Raw genomic sequence first — 23625 nt, 5'->3', positions numbered from 1 at the left:
CGTAGCCTGTAAACTTATCAGCAAAATCTCACGGTGGAGCCTCTGCAAATTAACCTAATACAGAGGATCTATATTTGTAAGGCTCTGAGTAAACAACTTATTCGTTTTAATGCTAAGTTCTATTTCGGAAATGTATGATCATGCCCATTGTCCACATCACAGCCGTGGAAGATCTGACAGCAATACTTTATTATGTATTCAGCTGAATATTTCGAAGCCGGTGTTGCAACACTGATACAACATCGCGATATCGTAATATGCTACGTGTTCAATGAGCTTGCGTAGTAATTATGAGAAAGTGATTTGATTGCTAGTCACCTTGAGCAACTCTTCGATACCGATGGGTAATATTTAACATTGATATGAACTTACAGTACGTGTGTTACTCACTCCGAAAACGACAACCGTCGTTCACGATGATATCAAATTCCAGTCAATGAGAGACCAGCGTGCACAAGATTGACAGAGCAAAGATTGCTTGACCGCATCTTCAACGATTGAGCGAGAACAATTTGAAATACGTTCGAAAGCGTTGAGTTCAGTATTATACTGTTATTAATAGCAGTAGTCCTAGGTGTCCGAGATGGCTGCTAGGTTGATGGAGGTAGATTGTCGTTTCAAGCTCATCCTATCTGTTCATGACATCGCATTGTGTCTTTCGTACCGCGTTCTACATTGTGTGAGAGGATATAAATGATGAAACCTCAGATCATAACATCGCATATTATAACTCAACCTCGAGCTTTGAATATTGCTAATGTGGTATCTCCTACAGACTTATCGGAGCAACCTAAATATTAATTAGTTCAATCATAATAATATCTACCGATCATGTGGACTCCTTTAGATCTATTTTCGCTGGAGACATGGGCGCTGCTCGGCAGTATTGTGGCGCTAGCCTGGTGAGTGGTTGCATCTTTGATGTCATTGCCAGTAGGACTATGCAAAATCAAGTGCCTGAGTGATTCGATTCTGATTCGAGAATCAGGCTTCGAGTCGAGTCGAATATTCTAGAATAACTCAATATGAAATCATGGCATCATGGAAGATGTGGGAAGTTAAAATATATGTGCGTTTTATACGATCACGAAGAATTTAATGCCACATTAAAGTGGGTAGGCACAATTGCGCAGATAGCGTTTCCACTAACGCGTATGGCTTTGGACTACATGTTTCGGATGAGCCTTTGTTTAAAACATATTTATTTTAAGCCATGACTTTACAAATATTCATTTGTGTAGTCATAGTGGATTGACATAGACTATTGAAAATATTGGATAAATATCGCTCCTTTGATGAAATAGGCTTTCAAGCCATGTTATATACGGACCAAAGATATCTTTAACCAGGACTACATCGCCATGCAGATGCAGCATTTTTACGGTTGGCTGTCATCATCATCAGAACATTCATTCCGTACCAATGATCTACATCTACGTACTATAGCTGCTGAACCGACTATTTCGAAGGTTCCAACCATCCCATATCGTATAGGCTACTTATATCGGGTATGGTATTCGTCCGTAGGCTCATACAACATGTTTCTTTTGGAAATTATTCACACAATTATGGCGTAATCATACAACTTAATAAAAACACAATTTTGTTTTTAAAAAAAAAGGTTTTTGTTTAAAACATGTTTTAAAAAAAGTATTTTAAACAACCATTTGTTTTAAATGCAACCCTACTTCCACAGCGCAAAAATACCATCGAAACTATAATTGTCGATAAATTATTTCTTAGTGGCAATGAGCGTATAATTTCAGTACTCAGAAAAATCCCTTCCCACCATACTCAACTAGAATCACTGGAATTAATACTAGATTCACATTCGAGTACTCAATCATTTTTCCCATCTGTAAGTGCGAGCCTTTACTAAAAAGTTGAGTATCGCATATGAGGCAGCGAATCGTGCACCTATTATCCCGCGAAGTGCATACCAATGTTTGGAAATGGGGAATGACACGTGGTTCGGAGATAAATTGTCGAGTGAGTTTTCTTGTCATAAAATATTCTACTTGGCGAAGCGTTTGCGTTTCTGAGAGGGTTACCGGTCTATCTCGCAGCGTGCGGACTTAGAAAAACGCACTGTTGAATACATTCTCCTGCGGATGGAAACCTTATTATCTGTGTTAAGAAATGCTATCGAATTTCAGGTATTATGTTCACCGAAAGTGGCAATATCACAAGGAACTCAATATACCTCACGATCCACCATCGCTACTCCAGCTCGGGGACTTCCGTAAACAGTTTGACAAAGACGTAAGTACTGTAGGCTACCTTGTACACTACACGAAAGTCGTGTTTCACGCCGATTTCCAACATAATGCGGGGTACAATTCAAACCACCGATACCCTTTCTAATGACAGATTTTGCATTCAAACCCTTTCCAGTTGGCGAAAACCCGGTCAGGTATACGCCAATCCTTAAGAAGTTGTTTCACCTTTACGGAGTGCGATGGGCTTTGGGTTATTTGTACCACTCCAAGAAGGCGGATATGGGTTCGCGTACATATCAAACTATATAGCGAGTTCAATTGCTGCGACAATCTATTGATTTAATATGCATACCATAGACCAGGGACGGGCAACATACGGCCCGTGACGTGATTTTGAGCGACCCGCACACAGTTTTCGGTGGTCTTAAATGATAATATGGCCGGCTGTCACAGTCTTTCGCAATTCTCCACTACTTGTTTACTACGTCAAATTATTGTGACTGTATATGTTATTCTTTCGTGCCCTTTTTCGGATACAAGTAATAGTGATTGTTTGTTATTCTTTAGTTCTTTGTTTTCTTTGTGTCCGACATGAGTTCAAAAAACCTGTACAGTGTACACAAATTTGATCGACCACAGATATCTCATTGACTTCAACAGCTATTGAAGTACATTACGTTAATAACTTCATTGAATACTTTCTTCGGTCTCTCTATGTTTCAAACATAAAGTTTCCATTAAATACGATTGATCGTTGTAACGGTGGATAAGTACGCGTTTAATATATCCATTCAGGAACCCGGCCCGCCAAGTCCTTCTTTTTCCTATATATCCGGCCCGCCGACTGAAGAAGTTGCCGCCCATGCCATAGACTCATTTGATAGTACGCGTGTGCAAGACTTCTATGTTATATTGTTTACTGTGCCATTTTTTATAATCACAAATAGAAGTGAGCAGCTGCATTGCTTGTGATAAACCTAGTGCTTTGGCAATGGAAAATGATATGAATGAACAGTGAATAATGCGCGGTGAATACGGTTTTCGCACTGTGCAATAACATTCTGACATAGCTTTTAATCAAATCATCCGATGAACTTTGTTCATAAGCGTAATCACGAGCGGAGGGATTTCATCCACGAATTCAATCTTGCCCATCTTATAGTATTGGTGATAATTTAGAATATTAGATCATGTCTCTTCGCCTCTCTACATTCTGAGCCGAAGTCGAAGAATCCACGGTGTTGATTACTAGACTACCTCATCTAGCTAGATTTAGAACGAACTAATAATTACTATCTGTCCTTGCAGACGGGGTTTGAATACGATAATCAGATGAAGAAGAAGCATGGACCAATTTGGGGGTAGGATGCTCCCATCTTCCTATAATTATTAGCTTTCATTCTTTTTCCGGGCCATGTAATGAAGACGATCGCTTATTTATTATATGAATCAGTAGAAATATCTCATCTTGTCCAAATCCAAATCCAGCTTAGAACTGATTTTGTAAAAATTTTAATTACAATTTTAACGAAATGTTAGTAGAACTAGTCATATCCTAATGTAGCCGTTCGGTCGTAGTCCTTGCTATCTGACTAAATACTTCAGGTTCGACTGGACCCAGAAACACATTGTACATCCGGCGGATATATTACAACGAAGGCAGGTACAATAAATACATCAATACTTCCAGTCCAATCCAACACAGCAACAACTCCATACAAAGACAACCCGATTCCAACTCCATACAAAGACCAAGTCCAATACACTTCCTTTTTTACAATCCCGCATGCTACCTTGCGCATGACTGGTCTTGCAACCAGATGTTCCGGAGTCAATATGGATCCGTAACCGAGCGGTTACACTAAACCAGTGGCTTTTAAAATTTACTAATATGCCTAACCCATGCGCTATAATCTTCAAGCCTTCGACATATCCTAAATTTTTGCCTTGTGACAAAAATAAAAATCCACCAACTACACATATCTAATACTTGACTATATATTGTATGGAATACTGATGCGCAAAACGAGCTGTGCATCAACAACAGTGTTAAAAAACAAAACCATTAAAGCGTGATTTTGCACAACATACAAAGATATCATAATGAATGTTTATTGTCGTATTGGCCTTGTGTAAAAGACCATAGTAGTCGACAAACACCATGATTACCACCAAATAACAACAACACTCAAATAAGCTGCTGCGTAAACGTTTTGTTGCCTGTTGAACGATATCATTATCGAACTGTCGGTATCCTATGCGGCCCATATTTAGCAGTTAACACCTAAAAGATGACACGGAAGACTGACGTGACTGCGAGATGTATTTTCTGGTTATGTAGGTTATAATGTGATGCATATATTGCCTATATCTATAGACGATGTACCTCGGTACTCACTCCATCGAAGAGACAGATGTGTATGGCAGTAGTGGTCTATATTTTAGGATTTAGAGATGGTAAATTACAACAAATGCCTTCCAATTTCAGATCTTATACATTTCTCCGACCCAGTATAACTATCCACGATCCGGATATGCTGAGGCAGATATTTATCAAAGAATTTCATACTTTCCCGGTCAGACAGGTAACAAGATTTGAACAAATTATAGCTTAACAACAGCTTTCAGTGCTCAGATAGTCGTTTGACAAAAACACACCGCCGGATATGAAATGGAAAAATTGTCGTCAAGGCAATTATACTTCAAAGTGTATCCACTACATATGCAAATTTAGGTTCCCAAAATCTTTTAACTGTAATCAGAGTGTGGTGCTAACCATCACCATATGTGCCCTTACAACTTGGGGCCACTCACAATCAAATTGTATATCTACGAAAGTGGTTTCCAATCGATCGCGACCCATTCTCGATTTGAAAATGTTCCGTTACGGACGTCTAATTTTGGTAAGGTGTACATTAAAACCTGGTCCGAGCCTATTTGAGGGGAGGGGCTGGCTACTAACGTAATGAAAGCTCCGCATCTTTGTGGTCTCAGAAAAAAGGCAAACGACCTATGGGGTCGTATCCCCAGGTGGGAGACCCCTGCGCTATGGGATTGTCTATTTGTGAAATTGGCAGCTATACCATAATACAATCTTGCATCACATATCGAGATAACATACTATACTCTAGAGACAACTCACCAAGATAAGCGGAAAAGAGCTCAATGAAGGCCTCACGGCTGTTGAGGGTAGCCAATGGAAGCGCATTCGATCTTCGCTCACTCCTACATTCTCAACTTCAAAGCTCAAACAAATGGTTTACATCATGGACAGATGTGCAAACAACGCAATTGCGTCTTTGGACCGCAAGATCAAATCCAGTGACGGGGTCTTCAACTCGAAAACGTGAGTACAAAAATTGCGCCCCAACAACGCAAAGTATAGTCATATGCGGGAGAGGATTCGATGGGACCACGATAGGGCGGCCCCGGGATGCTTAGAAACTGACGGTTCTAGCCAATTTTCGACTGTCGTTTTGCTTTGTATTGTGGACTATACAGACATATTGTAATATCATATCTGTCGTTATAAAATCAAATCCAAAGAAAGTTACAGTTTAACTAAATAGGCTAAGCCAGTGGTTCCCAACTTTTATCGACTCATCGCCCCCTTATCAAGCTCGACAGAAGTTTTCGCCTCTCATATTTTCGGAACCGAAAAAGAGGACATTTAATCGAGGAATTTTATACAGCTTAACTCTGATCGCCTATTAGTTGAATATGGACGTTCTTACATTTGCGGCTGATCTGAGTAGTGTCTGCGCTAAGCGCCTGGGAACATCAAGCCTTACGCATTTTCATAACGGTTTCCGACATTTGAGCATGCGACACAAGGAATAACGACCGTTTTTATTGCGTCACTTTTCATGTGACTCGATTACGTAAAAACTTATACTATACCTTATCCCCAATTCTAACTTCAAATCGTATGCGCAATTGTTGAATGCTCATTGCTCAAGTGTCACACGATCAGACGTCCATGTAGGCTACCCTTCGTTGTTGTGGTTGTTGTTGTTGTTGTTGTTGTTGTTGTTTATTAAACAACAAGATTTGGCGCTTTTCGCTAAGGGGCTTTTGCACCGCGGCCCGTGACATTGTATGCTTATGAAATTATGACATAATAGCAGAATGAAGTTGAAATACTCAGGTCATAAAAGGCGGTCACACGATGACACAAGCCAAATTTTAGAATAACATAATACACTCGGTTGCACGATAAAACAAATTCAACGACAATTGGAGTTATGCGAGAATCGATGAGCAAATCGGAAATACAAAATTCACTTTAAATTGGGCACATTTATCGATAGTAAATCTGCGATGAAAAATGATATTTTTGACAACTAATTAAAAATGAGCCACGGTTACGGTGTACCCTTCATTATATCTAATATAGTGATCCGTAATTAACATGTACTTGCTTTCTTCTTCCAGGATATTCTCCCGGCTCTCCCTCGATATCATTTGTTCATCAGCGTTCAGCACAGAAGTCAACTCGCAAGACGATTCCGTGAAGGAACCGGAAATCGCGAAGCAAGCGAAAAACTTGTTTTCCGGATCTTTATTCAGTCCTTTGCTCCTACTGTGCTGTGAGTATATTTTCAGGCCGCTACGCGATGTCGGAGTTTACAACACGAAATTGTCCTCGCTATACTATCCATCCAGCCAAGAACAAAGTACGCACAAGGCTTCACTATGAAAAGGGTCGCCATTGGTATTAAAAAAATTTACAGCTTCGAGGTTGTGATACACGAGTTATACCATGTCATAGATATGTCTATTTCACTCCTGAAGGATGAATATAGGCCTATATATGAATACTCAACACATCCAACGATGTATGTTGAGGAATCGCATATTTTATGTTTATCTGATGCACTCATTTAGGTATAGTTTTCATTGAATGTTTTTTAACAATGGCATAATGATGCATGGCTTAGATATGAAATCATTGACATAAGAGCCGCAGATCAGATCGGCAATTATCGGTATTTTACGCACTGCTTTCGTTCTATAGACTAACCTCCCGTATGACAGCAATCACACAGTCGCTATGATCTTTCTATTGCATGATTCAGCTGTCAGAAAACCGCTGCGTTCGGTAGTTCACCTTTAGGGATGTCAAACTGTTATGACGCGTCATCCTCCATGAAAACACTTACTTACATACCAAAACTGGCTTACACAACACCGGATTAAATCATTGCATATTCTCAGTATGTATTTAGAGGCGAATTGTTATTTCTTTTTCAGTTATCTTCCCGCCGTTTGAGAAGGTGATTGAATATTTCAACATTTCCTTATTCGGAAAAGGGTCGGTCGGATACTTCAAAGCGCTGACTAATCACGTTATCGGCGCTCGGCAGTCAGATTCAGAAATGAAGGTGTGTACGTCAAAGATGGTTACGCTACCAGCACTATCAAAGTTGCTTCAAAAATCGCGCACTGTACAATCACACGTGTCCAGTACAAAATAGCAACGGTACCGAATTATGATATATGTCAAATGGAAGATATTCAATGATTCCATGGGCATGGCTTCGGCCAAACAGCTACCTCAGGATCAAATACATGGCAGCTCGGTGCTCATCGAAGTTGACCCGTCGCTCTCTCTCGTTTTCAACGTAGAGAAAAAGGCAATAGGCGTTAAGATGTCTTGAGCTTCGAACCGTTCCACAGAGTCGCTCGGAGACAGCTAAATCCGGACCACCTGCTACCACTACTAACAAAATCTGTACAAACATTTCGCGAAATCGATACGTATTTCGATTGGCTTTAAAAAGCGGAGCCCTGTCCGTAAATAATTCTGCTTTTCAGCAATATGTAGTCGGTGCCATTTTTTCAATGTCACAAATTCCGAAGCGAGTATCTCTAAAGCAGGGTTCGGCAACCTTTTGCTAGTCACGGGCCAATTTTCGAGTGTACAAGTTTTTGGCGGGCCGGAATTTTTCCTAATACTATATTTTACGCTCACGTCGGTACATTATCCTACATTGCTGCAATATCTATCATACCAATCACAAAAAACCATGTATTTACACTTCAACAACGCTGAATAAATGTAACAATTGACGCAGCTTGCTTAGTGAAAGGTTTGATGAAGCAAGAATCAGACCATATTCTAAATGGGCGTCCGAAATACGCGATCTTAGTTTTGCTCTTCGTGAATTTCATTGTTCAAAACTATTGTTCCATGCATACGTGCTACCAAAAATCGATGTAACTTCTTTTGCATTGTTGGTCATGCGGCGATAAACACCAATTTCAAGAACGTACTACTCGTCAAAGTCATGCAGCGATATGTACGAAATTTGTCATTCAATTCAAGTGCATCGCATTTCAAAAAGGCCCTTTTGAAATTTTCAGGCAATGGTATTGGCGTCCACATTAAACGGAGTACTAAATGATCAGAATTTATTTTGTAGAGAAGGAATGTCGGAACAGCGGATGAATATTCAGTAATTAAATTTCATTGCACAATTACAAATGTAGCGTTGGTATTCGGTTTTCTCTCCTCCAGTACAGGAAAGTGAGCATAAATTCATTTGTACTGTTGACATTCTCAGAGTCGTAGATTTGTTTCGAATGCGCCTTAGCAACATCTCATGTATTCAGTTGTTTCCCCCGAAGTTGCTAATTCAATTTGTTCAGATGTGACGTTAAATGTACCAGGATAGCACGATCAGCTACCCATTTTGGATTACGAGATTTATAAGTCGGCGATATTTGTATTTTCGAGGAAAGTTGCTATTTCATTTCAGTTCATACAGTCGTGCAACCATAGCTGCTCGACTTGATGCGCGAACATGGCAGATATACAGGAGATAGCCATATTGATTCTCTGCTTATAGTAATATCTGGCTTAACTGTTGGTGATTCAGTTTGTGAGACAAAATCATATTAACAGTTTTCATCATTGTGGCCGAAACACTATTCGTGTTTGTTGTCTTGGCGCACAATGCCTTCTGGTGAATTAAACTATAGATAACTAACCTACAGAGGCTATTTATCTATTATTAAACAGTGTAAGTTTGAAATTTTGTCATTGCGTCTGAGATGTTGCAAGTGTTTTTGAAGCGGAGGAAGGACACACTTATTGTCACACCTCATCAGAATGGTAAACCCTTCAAAAAGTATGGTAGCCTACACCTTCGGTTGCGAGATCCACCCGATTGATCAGCACTGATCTAGTCTACTCCAAAGTTACTTTCAGTGACTTTGGTCTACTGTACAGACAATCTCCATCTCCTACTTTAACCGCCTTCGCTTTGTGGCGTACCAATAGACTAATATACGATGTAGGCTACTTATATCGTAGCAATGCCACATTCTTTCCAAACATTGCCGAACTGCAGATTGAAACTCATTATGAAACGGCGGGCCGCATTCTTGTGATAAGACTGATTACTAATTATTATGTTGCGGGCCGCATGCGGCCCGCGAGAGTCTAAAGAAACTTACTAAAATTATTGATAAAATGCGTACTAAAAATCGAATTAATGCAGGGACTTGTTTAAACTTCTTCTTGTATATTTCACCATGATAATTGTAAGGCAGTGGGTCTCAACCTGGAGGACGCGTGCCCCTTGGGGTCATGAAAGCATCTGAAGGGGATCGCGAAGCTGAGCTCTACTGAAATTTTTTTTCGCGCTTCGCGCGATTTACTTCCAATTCTTAATCATTGCTATGAATTTCATATTTAAAAATCTCTAATAAATAGTTGTAACCTTCCATGACACCAAACTATCCGTTAGGTTTGCTATAGAATCCTGGTTACGTTTTGTGATATGACGATAGGGGGCGCGAAATCTACACATATAGTAGAAGCGTGTTTCAAGCTAACATGGTTATGATGCTGTCAGCATTGTGTGTCCTGGAACTGAGCCCAAAGCGGAATTAGTAAATCTATGAACAGATCACTGCTCACAGATTTAAATTTCAATCCTGTTCTAAGAATCGGGACAACCGACTTTCATCTCTATAGTTTTGACAAATTGGTTATTGAGGTCGACCAGCCTATGAAATCTCGCCATTGTTTCTGGCGCGTGTACGATATCATCATATCAATGTTTGGTTTGTTTCAAATAACCATATATATTATCTCCATGTAATCACTATATATAATCAAATACCAGCAATATTACGTTTTGGTTTATGATCTCACTTTTATATAGTGCGGCCCGCGAATGGATTCAGATGTTGAATGCGGCCCGCGAGCTCAAAAGTTTGCCCACCCCTGCTCTAAAGGCATATCTTGCTCCACTCAGTAACAGGAAAGAGAGTCAGGGTCTGCCTGGCCATTGTCGGACTGCGTATTTATGATTGTTGCTACTGACGTATAGCATAACCCCCGAACTTAATCCAGAACTGGGGTCTCTTTTGAGCTGTCACCAAATAAATCATCATTTAATGCCGATCGCCGATCGGATTTTCAACATGTCGACAAGCCTTCTCGTGGCGCCACTCTAAGACGACTCAGCTCAGCGTCGACTTCATCAATTAAAAGGGCCTGCTTCTGTCTAATAAATTGACCTTTTTAATTTTATTACTATTTAATTTATTTTGTTTGTCCCTTTTGTCATAATATATTGTCGAAGACAATGTTGATATAGTCAGCCCCCCAGAAAACGTTCGTACTGTAGTAGACCATGGACTGTCAATCTGAAGTTCTTTTCTAAAGTGTTATATCCTGTATCTAGTCGAAGAGAGTGGACCTTATGCAACTAATGCTGAATGGAGAAATATCCGAAGAGAAAGCGAAGTCGAATACGGTTGAAAAGGGTAAAGTGCTTTATTTTCCTAACGAAATATTCATCGCAATAACATTTATACTTCGAAGCTTTTCACAAGAATATCCTGTACCTTCTCGCATTAAAAATAGTAAGTGTCAAATCAGCGAGACCAAAATAGTTACTCGTTAGTATTTAGACTCCCATTAAATAACCCACTACATTCAATGATAATGTCGTTCACAACAGGCATGGACAGAAACGAAATTATCGGGAACTCGATACTCATGATCCTTGCTGGGTTTGAAAATACTGGAAACACCATGAGCTTCCTCGCGTACAGCCTTGCTCAGTATCCTGAAATTCAGAGAAAACTGCAAAAAGAAATCGACGAAACATATGAAAGAAAAGTAACCATTTCATTCAGTCTTAAATAGGTGTGGGCGCAATGAAACGAGTATTCGACCCAGAATCGGGTAATAATTGTAATGATTAGAGTCGAGTGCATTGAGGAACGATTTGTTTCGCGTATAAGATTACATATGCGTTCCTTTTCACTATGGCTGTGGTTCTCAGCTTTTTTGTATTCGTGGATCCCCTTTCGACCGTCACGTAACCCCTTTGGACCCCCTAAGTTTTAGTTCAAATTTTGCTCAATTTTAGTGTAACCGTCACCTGTATTGTTCAAATATTAACCGCAGGCTTGTGATAAACAGCAACCGGATGACTTTTCTTGAAAACAACACCATATACTATTTTTGTAGAAATACAGGAAAAAGTTTTATGATTTCAAAGGGAATTCTATGGCTGCCTTTCTTAAAATACGCGGCCTTGCCTTGAAAATCCATTTCCACAAAGATAGGGGTAACGAATGTAATAATAAGGCGTGACGCTTCCGACGACATCTTTGGGTATCATTTCAATAGATGGCCCCAAAATTGAGGAACAGATTATTAATGAAGATATATCGTTCAGTCTAGTCATTTCATTTCTATCTAGGAGCTCATATTGAAGTTATTCTGGAATAGCGTTTCTGTATATCACAGAAGAATATAGATTTATGCAAACATTTTTTTCAAAAACCCCGACAAAACATCTCTAAAGAGCAATATGATTAGATCAGTAGAATATACGACAGTATTTTTGTGAGTCCTAAATTTTTAGCAGTTATGAAGCGGAACTGACTAGTGATTTATCTAATTATCAACCATTTTTCAAATTTGGCGGTTCCACGGGGCACCTGAATATGCTTCGCAGACCCCCGGTTAAGAACCACGACACTAAGGGTTAATTTCCTAACATGAATTATAGTTTCGATACTATTTCCCCATCTTGGAAGCCTTTGAGTATCCCTTGGTTGTATCAGATAATCCAAAACCCGTTGTATAAAGCGTTAGTGGAAACGACAGTTCAATCGTAATCAACCTACAACATTGTCGCAAAGTGCAATAAAGTAATTATGGCGGAAGAATGTCAAATTGTCTTCAGTGTATTGCATAACTTGAAATATTTTCTTTGTGGTCGCATAACGGTCTGTATTTCAACTTTCCTCAACACTCGTCATGGTATGACGTCATAAAAAGTGGTCGTCGAATACTCGGCGCGAAGCCTTATACTCTATTTGAAATCGAGTCAGTCAGTTACTCGCATTTTGCGCATCGATCCCTACTATCGAAAGCAGTAGAGAATCTTAGTCGTTATTGCCTCCTCTCGGAGGAGATTCAATACAGATTCCTTTCTCAGGGGAAATTTGACTACGACAGTGTGAGTGAAATGAAATACCTCGATATGTGTGTCAACGAAACGCTTCGTCTCTACAATCCTACTCTGAGGTATTTCCGCTGATACAACCAGAATTGTAGGGTCAAAACGTTGGTCTTACTGTCTACAGGAACGCTCGTATCTGTGACAAGCAAATCACAATCAACGGCTTCACGATACCGAAAGGAATGCAAATCAACGTCCCGTCATTCGGTCTAGCGCACGATCCAGAGTACTGGGACGAACCGGAACTCTTCAAGCCAGACAGGTGACTCATTGTTGTCGGAATACCAGGACAATGGGTTTTAGTGTATCCAAACGTTAACCGTCGCATAATCCTACTGTTTTCATGAAACTCAATCCAAAGATTATGTCCGGGCCTCCACATAAACGATGTGTACCGACATACTGGTAATGTGCATTGGGCCTGGAGGTATTGCAATTGAAAAGTAATCACGAAGAATCGGAACTAAGCACTTTGTCCACATTCCTGACCCATAAGATAATACAAAGGAATATGAAGGATATTTGTCATCGTTCCTTATTTGCGTAAGGACTCCTACGTAGGTATCTCTGAAAGCGAAAATACCTGGCTTTATAGACAGGGTTGGCATACGGTCTTCAGATATGTCCTTATTTTATTTTGAAGGGTGGTGACTAATAAAACTATATAGTCCTTATTTCTTGGATTTGACCTTATTTTTATTTGTGTGCTCATTTGTCCATATTTGCGGCATGGCTGTTTTTATTTTCGGCAATTAGGCCGTGACGACGACCAGACGAAAGCCCATATTTATTTTATTTTAGTCAACAGCTCACTTAAAGGGCGTGAACAGGTGACAACATAAATGGCCAAGAACACTGCACTTTTTTGTATCCGGTTTACTATGTTCGCGAAATGTCTGCCTGTTCTTAGTTTTAACCTTGATTATAGAGGCTAACTTCTCCAAAATTAGACTTGACACCCCATGACGTAGGGTCCTATGCTATACCGATTCATATATGTATTACTGATTGGTAACGAAACTGTTTTTTGGGAGTCGTCGGTTGATGAAATGAATCTCTCTCTCCCTGTCTCCGCACTAAAATGTACGGTGTTGAGATAATTATAGAAAATTCCGATTGTTGTAGAAGCCATCAACACTAATGAACTTCGCATCTGAATTGCTGTAAAACAGACCGATTAAATTCAATTCGTCCGACTAATATGTGCAACCTTTTAATATACACTTCGATTCTCCTGGCTAATGCACTAACTACTGATCAAACCTTGCTTTACATAGCGTTTGTGAGATTCTAGTTCATTTCGATAGTTTTCGAAACAACAATATGTACAATGTATATGTGCAAGATTACACATCTATTGTACTTTACAGGATGGAAGACATGAGCCAGATCGACACTATGGTCTACCAGCCGTTCGGCGGAGGACCGCGAAATTGCATTGCAATGAGATTCGCCCTGATGGAAGTCAAGTTCAGCATTGCTAAACTGCTTCACCAGTTTAACTTGGAACCGACAGAGGATACCCCGGTAACGATATTCAATTTGACGCAGTGCAGAAACTCTTTGTATAGATATCATCGTGTATACCTGGAGTGTCAAACTCGACCTGCGTCGCGGGCAGGATTTAAACCTTCAGGTCGTGCGCGGACCACACCAGTCGAATAATTTCAAAATGTTACCTCGAAATTCATGGCCTTGTTTTTCACTTGAATACTTTATTATCAAGCGTTATATGATATTGCTGATCAAAAGGGGTTATATTCTAGCAACACCGTTATTCGCAAACAACGGAATTGGCACCAATACGGTGATTGACCCGTTGAACACAACTTTAAACCGCTAAAACTATCTCTATATTGGCGATGTCAGTTGGAATATTTCTATGCTTCCGTTGTTGTAGTCCTAATTTGTCGTTAGCCCTGCGTATGTGTTGTGAGGAATACAAGACAATAACCGTAAACGCGAACGTTAGAATTTGGCTCATTATCATTAAATCGCGATACGGTTTATTCTCTGGAGGCCGGGGAACATTTGAGTCAGCAGTGATACTGAATTGCGACCACGGATATTTGAATTATATTTTTGTGGAATATTCTATTCTCCATGTAACCTGTAACGGTTTCGCACTAGCTTTTTTGCTTCTCTGAATAACTATTGTTTTTGATGAATTTTTTGATAAACTCTGAATTCAGAGTGCAATTTTTGCCTTCTCGTCAATGTGATCGACATGTTCCTAATGGTGAGTAGACTGAAACTACAACACCACTGTCAGAATTTTGTCATGTAGCACATGAACATGCTTGATATTTACTGTCTTGATGGAATAAGTATTTCATACTAAAAGTCTCCACATTTGTTAGAAATATGCTGGATAATACAAACATTTTTCAATCGACTAAGAATTGCTTTGCGGGCCGGATGAAATCGTCTGGCGGATCGGATGCGACCCGCGGGCCGTATGTTTGACACCCATGGTGCATGCTCTATATACCTACTGATATTCTGATTATATACTGATATTCTGATATATACTGATGTTCCAAAATCACTTTAGAAAGATTATGCCGCGTCACTGCCGATGATTGTATAGGACAGTCTACTAATTAAATAATGCATGATTTAGTCATTTTGCTATTCCCTTTCGAAAGACCTTTGGCAGCTATCTTTCAATTTGTCCAGATGGCAAAATCCACGAATGCGTTTTCAATAGCAACATAAGAAACGTTCCAGAATTTGTACATTGGGCTAATACCGTTCAATCGCGTTCAAATCAACACGATACAAGTCTTAAATGATTTATTTTGCAGCATGGAAACGCAACCTTCATATGTAACAAATGCTTATGCGTGACGATTTGTATGGGCATTTGACGTCATGTTCAATCAGAATAAATTGATTAAAATTCGCCAATTGGAGATCCCTTTCAGGAAAATATATAGGCTACTAACCTATTTTTGCGATGTCGAGTACTTATACGTAATAACGTCGTTTGGACACCCGAGAACAGCAAGAGAACCAATAACATAGATCCACTGGCCCCAGGTCATCCATATTAAAAGAGAAAGAAGCAGGTCACATACTCCCAACCATAGATCTATGGAGAATCCTGTCCCGCAAGGATGACAGAATTAATGCTCACAACTGTACCTCATTTTCCCGTCTTGCAGGAACCGCCTCTGAAGCTCGCATTTGGAGTCAGTGTTAGACCGGTAGTGGATTACAATCTTCGAGCTGTCCGGAGAAATCAGGAATAGGAAAAATATGGTTACACTACGGTTTTTCTCGGAACTATCATGCTGAATGCGCAATATATGAATATAATACCGCTTCAATATGAAAAATAATCTCTCCTGGTTAATAGTTACGTTCTATTTGTAGGTGTAGTATGTTTGAAGTAACGATGTTGAATAAAAAGAATTCTGTTACGTAAATACCGCGATTTGTTATGGAATATCTACGTTAGTCTTGCTGGAGAAACTTTTTCGCATTAGCGGGGATGCAGTCATTTGAATAGGCCTTTTGCAGGACTTCGATCACGTGACTAGATACGCATAGCAACAACAAATTGGTTAGCAAGCTACTTTCTCGCGCACCTGCTTCAGTGCTAAATATCGCATAGTGTACTGTTGATTTCTGGTTGTTAACGTTTCGGAAATTTGTTGTAGAAGTCATCAGAGATTTACCTATGCTAGATGTCAATCCTGTACAAAGCACATAGAATGATATCGTCCGAATTACGCAGAAATCCGTCGTTAACGTAGCCGTATTTCGGATACAGTATATTATCGTTTTCGGGCTGTAAACGTTCGCAAGTGTCATGGAGATGCGCAAGGATTCAAATATGTTGGATGTCTTTGATTCATGAACTATGTAAACTCCTTGCGTCAAAATGATCAACATTGTAGCCGTTATTTGGTAGTCAACTATGATTTTATGACACAAAATTCGACATTGCAGGACATTGACTGCGTGATATATATTGCAGCATTAAGTTAGGTGTGGATAGTATACTATAGTTGTATTGTAGCGGTAGTTGGTAATCATTGCAGCATTTTGATGATTGATATCGATTGCAATATATATAAGATACTGCTATTTTTAAGCCTAAGAGACAATGACTGCCAGTGCCAGTACGTTGATGTGTTATGAATTCATGCAATGTGCTACATACCATATATATATTAAATATCCTAAGCTATTGTATGACTTCTCAGTTAAACAATTCAAAATATTTAGACCTCTACACCTATATTACAAGTTATTGATCATTCTGTCATGCTGCCAAGTGCCACTACCCGAAGGAAAATGATCATCAGCTCCAATTGAGGGTGAAACAAACTGTCCCGGGGCCTGGATTACTTGATTGATTGCCTGGATTGGATTACTTCACTCTATGGCACAGTGCAAATATCTTGAGTTTCAAGACATATGGCTATACCACATGCATACGGATTAATGATCTGATGGATTATCCCAAGAGAGCCGAACATAGGCAACTAAAAAATTGATGATGCCCTCGTCAAGAATTCAGCCTGGAGCCAATTATTATCACCACATAAAATTTGGTCATGCGGTGGAAGGCAGCGTGGTTTCATGCCAACAGAAAATGTCAGCAGATGATCTGACCACTGACCAGTGGCGGCTCGTCCTATAGGGCAACTGGGGCATTGCCCCACCTAAAATTCTGTTCAATAACAATTTAACCATTTATAGACGCACAGCGCTCAATATATATCGAGATCACAGCGAAACCCACGTTCTTCTTGTGCTTTCGCTTGCAAATGCCCATACATAGCGAAGTCTCCGCGAAAATCGAATTCTCTTCTGTGTTTTCGCTTTGTGAATGCCTAGCCGGGGCTTGCCCCGGTAGCGCTCATAACAAGCTTTCACTATCTATTCTCTCAAAGCTGCGCACAATTAAGAAACGTTGCTTTACTCTCTCCTATTCGTAAAATGGCCGAGCAACCGGGGCAAATATGCTTGCTCGCCCCTAAGGTGTGATGTAACAATCGTATCTATATCTGAACTCGGATACCGTGATATGCGTTGAGTCGACCGTTGCTGGTACAGGTCGATTTTGATGGTGTTTCACACCATGATAATTCTTGAAACTTGGTATGTCATGTCGTGATGGTGGTATTTAACACTGTCCTAAGTTTCAGGGTTTCTACTCAAAGTTTAGGGTAGTAATTCCGTTTCCAAAGTCGAGTGTGTGCTGATCGGTCATGTATCGCAAACATATTTCACGCAAAGCCGGTATTGGTCTCCATTGATTTTAACGATGCTCCTTAGCTAGATCCGTCATGAACTTTTACATGGTATGTCTTGATTTTAGTATCGAACGCTGTGCCAAGTCTCAAGGTTGACACTCAATGATTAGGGCAGCAATTTCGTTATTAAGTTCGAGTATGGTAGAGATGTGCGCTGATCTGACACTTAGCCTACCTAACGCATTGCGGATTTCACGCAAAAGCCGGTGTATCTGTGTTCCATACTGAGATAGGTGATGAGATGATGATATCATGAAACAGTTTACTAACATCCTCGGTTTGCATTCAAATATTTAGTTTTATTTTATATTCTCCAATGTCAATTTCACCGTGGAATGGTGGCCTTCGGGCCATTTGCTCACAATTACAACCCCTGTCAAGCGCGATAGCTGTTTCGTTATCGATGGCGGCTAACAGCTGATCGCTTGATCAGCCGATTCCTCAGTAAATATTACGCAAAATTCGGCGTTGATCTGTTCGTATTAATTTTGACAGTGTACCATACCGAAAACGGTCATGAGGCTAGACTTCTCGATGATTTCATGTAACAGTGTACCAAGTTTTCGGCTTTCATCCACGTATTTATTCGGTAATATATTTTCCGAAGGCGATTTTGCAGCAGACATATAGACACTATAGACCGTAAGCCGTATGTGTCGTGTGACAGTCTCCAGCCTCAAGGCCAGAATCTCCCAAGCTGTACCGGGACCGAATTTCCGAGGCTGCTATCCGTAGTTCTTCAGAATGATGTTTTGGATTCAATATGACATTTCCTTGTCCAATCTATGAGATAACAATTGCGTATGTGTCCGAACTCGTTGACCTTTCCAGTTAGGCATACGCAATCTCTCGATTTATAGTCATTTCCATTTCTGCAGATAAGTAGTCAGGTGAAGTGCGAACATGAATCGTGTTGAATCTTTGCTCCGTACGCCGTTTAGCCAGCTGCCTTTAGAGCAAAAATTAGAGGTAAAGCGACTAGGTCCGTATCAGCCTAGAAATTGCCCATTGATCCAATCGTACGCCGGAGGAAAGCGCACTCGTGCCTTTTCTTCAGCGCATTTCGATAAAAATGAATGGCTTACTTATGGCGAGGATAAAAACGCCTTGTTTTGCTTTTACTGTCTTTTATTCGACAGTGCCGGTACCGGAAGCAGTGGCTCTTGTTGGAACAAAATTGGTTATCGCGATCTGAAGCATTTGTCAGAGCGTCTGAAAACGCACCAAAAATCCCAAGTGCACATGGCTAGTGCAGTTAAATATAAATTGTTTGGCAGAGTGAATGTAATGTCGCAGCTCAATGAAAGTTATCGCGTATCAGTCTGCAAGCACAATGAGCTTGTAGATAAGAATAGGCATGTTCTCTCTCGGGTGATTGATGCCATTAAATTTATTGGAGTTCATGAATTGCCCCTTCGAGGCCACGATGAGAAGGAATGCTCTCTCAATAGGGGGGTATTTTTGGATCTAATTAAATACACGGCTTCCATTGATAGCATTTTGCGCGAACATCTCGACACCGCGACAGTAGCTAAGGGTACCTCAAAGACTATTCAAAATGATGTGCTTGATTCGATATATCACATCTATCTACAGCATTTGTTTACCGAGATTGTTGACGCTGAATTTCTATCTATTCAGTCTGACGAAACAACTGACATTACGTGTTTGTCACAACTAGTCGTGATTTTTCGGTTCACGAAATTTGGTATGCCAGTCGAACGATTCCACAGCTTTGTGGCTGTTGACGATCGCACTGCTGTCGGAATTTTTTACGTATTAAAAAAAACATTACAGCCCTATTCAGTTGAGTCGAAACTTATTGCGCAAACCTACGACGGCGCAGCAGTCATGAGCGGATCGCGACATAGCGTACAAGTTTTAATGAAAGAAGTTTACCCGCATGCGCATTTTTTGCATTGCTACGCGCATCAGCTCAATCTTGTAGTGAAAAAAATGGGCTTAGAAATATCTTCTGTCAAGATATTCTTTGCAAATCTTTCAGGGTTCTCCTCCTTTTTCTCTGTTTCGCCAAAGCGATCTGATCTATTGCGCGACATATGCAAGCACCGGTTACCTAGATGCGTATCAACACGGTGGAACTTCCAATCCAGAGTTGTGCAACGAGTGTCAGAGAGTAGGGTGGAGCTTCTGGAATGCTTCTCAGTGATTGAGAGCTCTCCTGTCTGGGATGATACTTCCATACGTGAAGCGGCGGGGCTTAAACGACTCCTGGAAGACGAAGAATTTTTGTTCTTTTCGAAGCTTTTTTGTGACATTTTCATGCACGTCGATACACTGTACAGCAGTTTTCAGTCGCGTATGGCCGATGGTACTACTGCGCAATTGTGTATTGCACATTTTTGTGAGGCAATTTCGCATATCCGGTCGAATGTACACTTCGCTGGTGACACTGCGCTTTTATGTCGTGGGATAAGTGTGCAAAACCTGCTTGTTGCGGCTTACGAATGTTGCGATATACTGATGTCCCAAATCCAACATCGTCTGAATAGTGACCAGTTGGTTACTTTCGCCCTGTTAAATCCGAGAAATTTCCCTGCCTACAAAATTCATTTTCCTTCTGGACTACTGCGCAGCGTGCCTCGTTATTACCCGATGATCGACATTGCTCGGTTGGAGAGCGAGTTGACTTGTTTGTATTCTAACACATCCTTTTCGGAAATTAAAACCACTAGTGAACTTTCAAAATTCCTAGTTGAAAATTCGCTTTCGATCAACTTTGCTACAGTAACTAGCTTTCTGAATATCGCTTTGACCACCCCGATTTCATCCGCGGAATCCGAGCGCAGTTTCAGCACATTGAAACGTATCAAGACCTTTCTCAGAAACAGGATGGGCCAAGATAGGCTTAATGCGTTGCCTGTTCTCTCGATTCACAACGACGTGGTTCTGGGAATTAAAGATTTCAATAAACTCGTTATTGAACATTTTGCTAATAAGAAATCACGTCGCGCACAATACTTATACAAGACATAAATTAATGCTGGTGGGCGGACGACTGTACACATCATGTTCTTTCCGAATAATTTCAATCAAGTGAGCCCAGGTAACTCAACCATGTCTATGGCTAAAGAAAAGTGAGTGGTTTTCATCCTTATTACTCGAGGCACACTGACAGTTAATTTACCGATATATTTTGTTATGGCTATGGAAAAAAAGTGAAAAATTCATCAAGATGAAATGGAACTGAGCATGGAACGATTAAAACACCACAAGGTGTCATGCAAATGCTCTTTGTAGGTAGTTGGTCTGTGTATTTTTGGTATAGTCTTACTCGGCGCTTGCGTAATCTCTACCACGAAATCATAACGCATGCTACTAAGGATAACCTGATGATTGATTCGTGGCATGGGAACGATTCTTAGTTCGCGTACATTTTGTAAAATAATCATTTGAATAAAAAACAAAGAATAAAACATTTGTTACCGCACTTCAAGTCACGCCACCGGCAAACCTCTCGCGGCACCTACGTTAAAAATCATTGTTTACGGGAAATTCATGTGGCCATCATGAACGTTGAAAAACGCTACTGTGACGTCATATTGATAACAAGTCGCTTGCGGCCCTTGCCCCACCACCCGATATTGTCACGAGCCGCCACTGCCACTGACTAACTGTCCTGAACTTCTTTACCGATGTTGATGTCTGCTTTGAAAATGATATTTCATTTGTGTACAGCAAGACAAGCGCTCTTCCGTGGATGCTATGAATATGTCTAGACAAGTGGCTATGGAGGTAGAAGAAAATACATAGGCATAACAGTCTCGGCAGTTATTGAACTTGATAAGGTTAACATCCATTTTTCTTCAACTATTTCTTATGCTCTGGGTATCGAATGCACAAAAATTAATAAATCGATCTTCTTTGCAAGTTTATTTGTAAATTCAATGAATCAAAGAATATCATAAGTTCAGAATATTACGGAGTCAATGCGAAAGAAACAATGTTAGTCGTCTTTAGAGGATGTTTCTGAGTTGGTTGAGCCAATACACAGAGGGGGTCACCAACGAAGTACTATTTTATCTGAGTACTAGCGTCATTGTGAGTTTATGCTACTTCCACTTCTACTTGACACTTTTTAGGTAGTACTTTTTTGTCAGGTTTGGGATTTTGTCAACTAGAATGTAGCTTTGGCGCATGATTGCATCCCCTTCAAGCGTGAGGTTGAACTGGGCAAAATAGCCCCAGTACCACCGTAACTAAATTAATTTTTGAAAATTGCACTTATTTGTGGTGTCATCACCCTTTTGCGTTGATCAAGAAGATGTAACATGCAATGTTTACAGTTGTCACATGGCATCAATTTCTAAAACTAAGTGACCCTCAACCAAATCTACTTCATATAACGAATTTCTTGACCGCTTTTCAGAAATTCATTTCTACTTCCACTTGAAGTACTTTGGACATGTCCCGGAAGTAATTAGTGCTACTTGTACTGGAGTATAAATTAAGGCATTACTTCTACTCGGTTCCCAACAATGACCACGTTGACCACGTCTGGGTATAGGATGACCGATCTTGTCACTGCGTTTGAGCTGCTTTAAGAGTTATATGATAGTTACTTCCCTTAGTTCGCTAAATATCGCACATATGTGACATCATCTATTTATCAAAATCGAGTGTGATTTGCCAAATCCACTTCAATCGCAGTTGTGAAGTAGTGGTAATAAAATTGGCATTGTATAATGCAACAATAAAGTGCACTGATTTGCTTAGTCTTGACGGCAGGTTCTCCCAAAAGATACTTCCGATGTGTTCAGCGACATTTGTTTTATAGCAGGCCGCCCGCACCCAAACCAGCAGACAGTATATCCTGATCCTTGCGGGTCCCGGCTGCTTCAGCCATATCTTTCATCCAAAATCAGGCTCCACAACAGACAAATCGTACTGCTTGAACTAACAAATACTCTTACCAGAATATAAGCCAATCGCTTTACTTCAAATGCATAAATTTAAGTACATATGATCAGAGTTGAGTACCGTAATACGACTACGTTACCGATGGATTTCTGCGTAATTCTGACGATATCATTCTAAATGCTTTGTACAGGATTGACATCTAGCATAGGTGAATCTCTGATGAGTTCTACAACAAATTTCCGAAACGTTTACAACCAGAAATCAACAGTACACTATGCGATATTTAGCACTGAAGCAGGTGCGCGAGAAAGTAGCTTGCTAACCAATTTGTTGTTGCTATGCGTATCTAGTCACGTGATCGAAGTCCTGCAAAAGGCCTATTAGGATTGCTGTTAGATGCGGGTAAATAACGATCGCTGATGTAACATTGTCAAGCGGGACTGTATTTCTTCGATGTCCATTGAAATTGCAATAAGTAAATGATAATTCAGATCATGGGGCGCAGTCATAATCTTATATAGTTGCAAAATTTCCCAGGAAATTAAGCTAGATCACATATTCATCGAAATCCGAAATACCAGAGGATTGATCGGGAGAGGGCGCCTTGTACATGTCATGTCGCTTTATTATGGGACCGAATTAAGTGTTATGAATGTTACAACAGTTCAAACTGGCAGAACAACATAATGGCCACTTAAAATGGAGATCGTTTTGGGAAGGAAAGAATGATAAGCAGGAGCAAGATTTTCGTGATCCGAC

At 40.2% G+C, this 23625-nt stretch overlaps 1 protein-coding gene across 1 annotated transcript; it reads left to right on the top strand.

Annotated features, from left to right (window-relative positions):
* The first annotated feature begins 392 nt into the window (after positions 1 to 392).
* On the top strand, positions 393 to 16143 carry LOC145434837 (cytochrome P450 3A11-like). The gene is made up of 13 exons (XM_080312068.1): positions 393 to 902; positions 2157 to 2262; positions 3528 to 3580; positions 4708 to 4804; positions 5351 to 5565; positions 6654 to 6808; positions 7473 to 7603; positions 10919 to 11000; positions 11198 to 11358; positions 12692 to 12780; positions 12840 to 12977; positions 14086 to 14242; positions 15883 to 16143. The coding sequence occupies exons 1-13, from the start codon at positions 832 to 834 to the stop codon at positions 15967 to 15969; spliced, it is 1542 nt and encodes a 513-aa protein (XP_080168194.1). The 5' UTR covers positions 393 to 831; the 3' UTR covers positions 15970 to 16143.
* The last annotated feature ends 7482 nt before the right edge of the window (positions 16144 to 23625 follow it).

The sequence above is a fragment of the Botryllus schlosseri genome, chromosome 3, assembly GCF_051294905.1.
Source record: "Botryllus schlosseri isolate E-star chromosome 3, Bs_hap1, whole genome shotgun sequence".
Classification (NCBI taxonomy): Eukaryota; Metazoa; Chordata; class Ascidiacea; order Stolidobranchia; family Styelidae; genus Botryllus; species Botryllus schlosseri.
The sequence above is the reverse complement of the archived record's forward strand: the minus strand, read 5'-3'. Positions and strand labels throughout refer to the sequence as shown.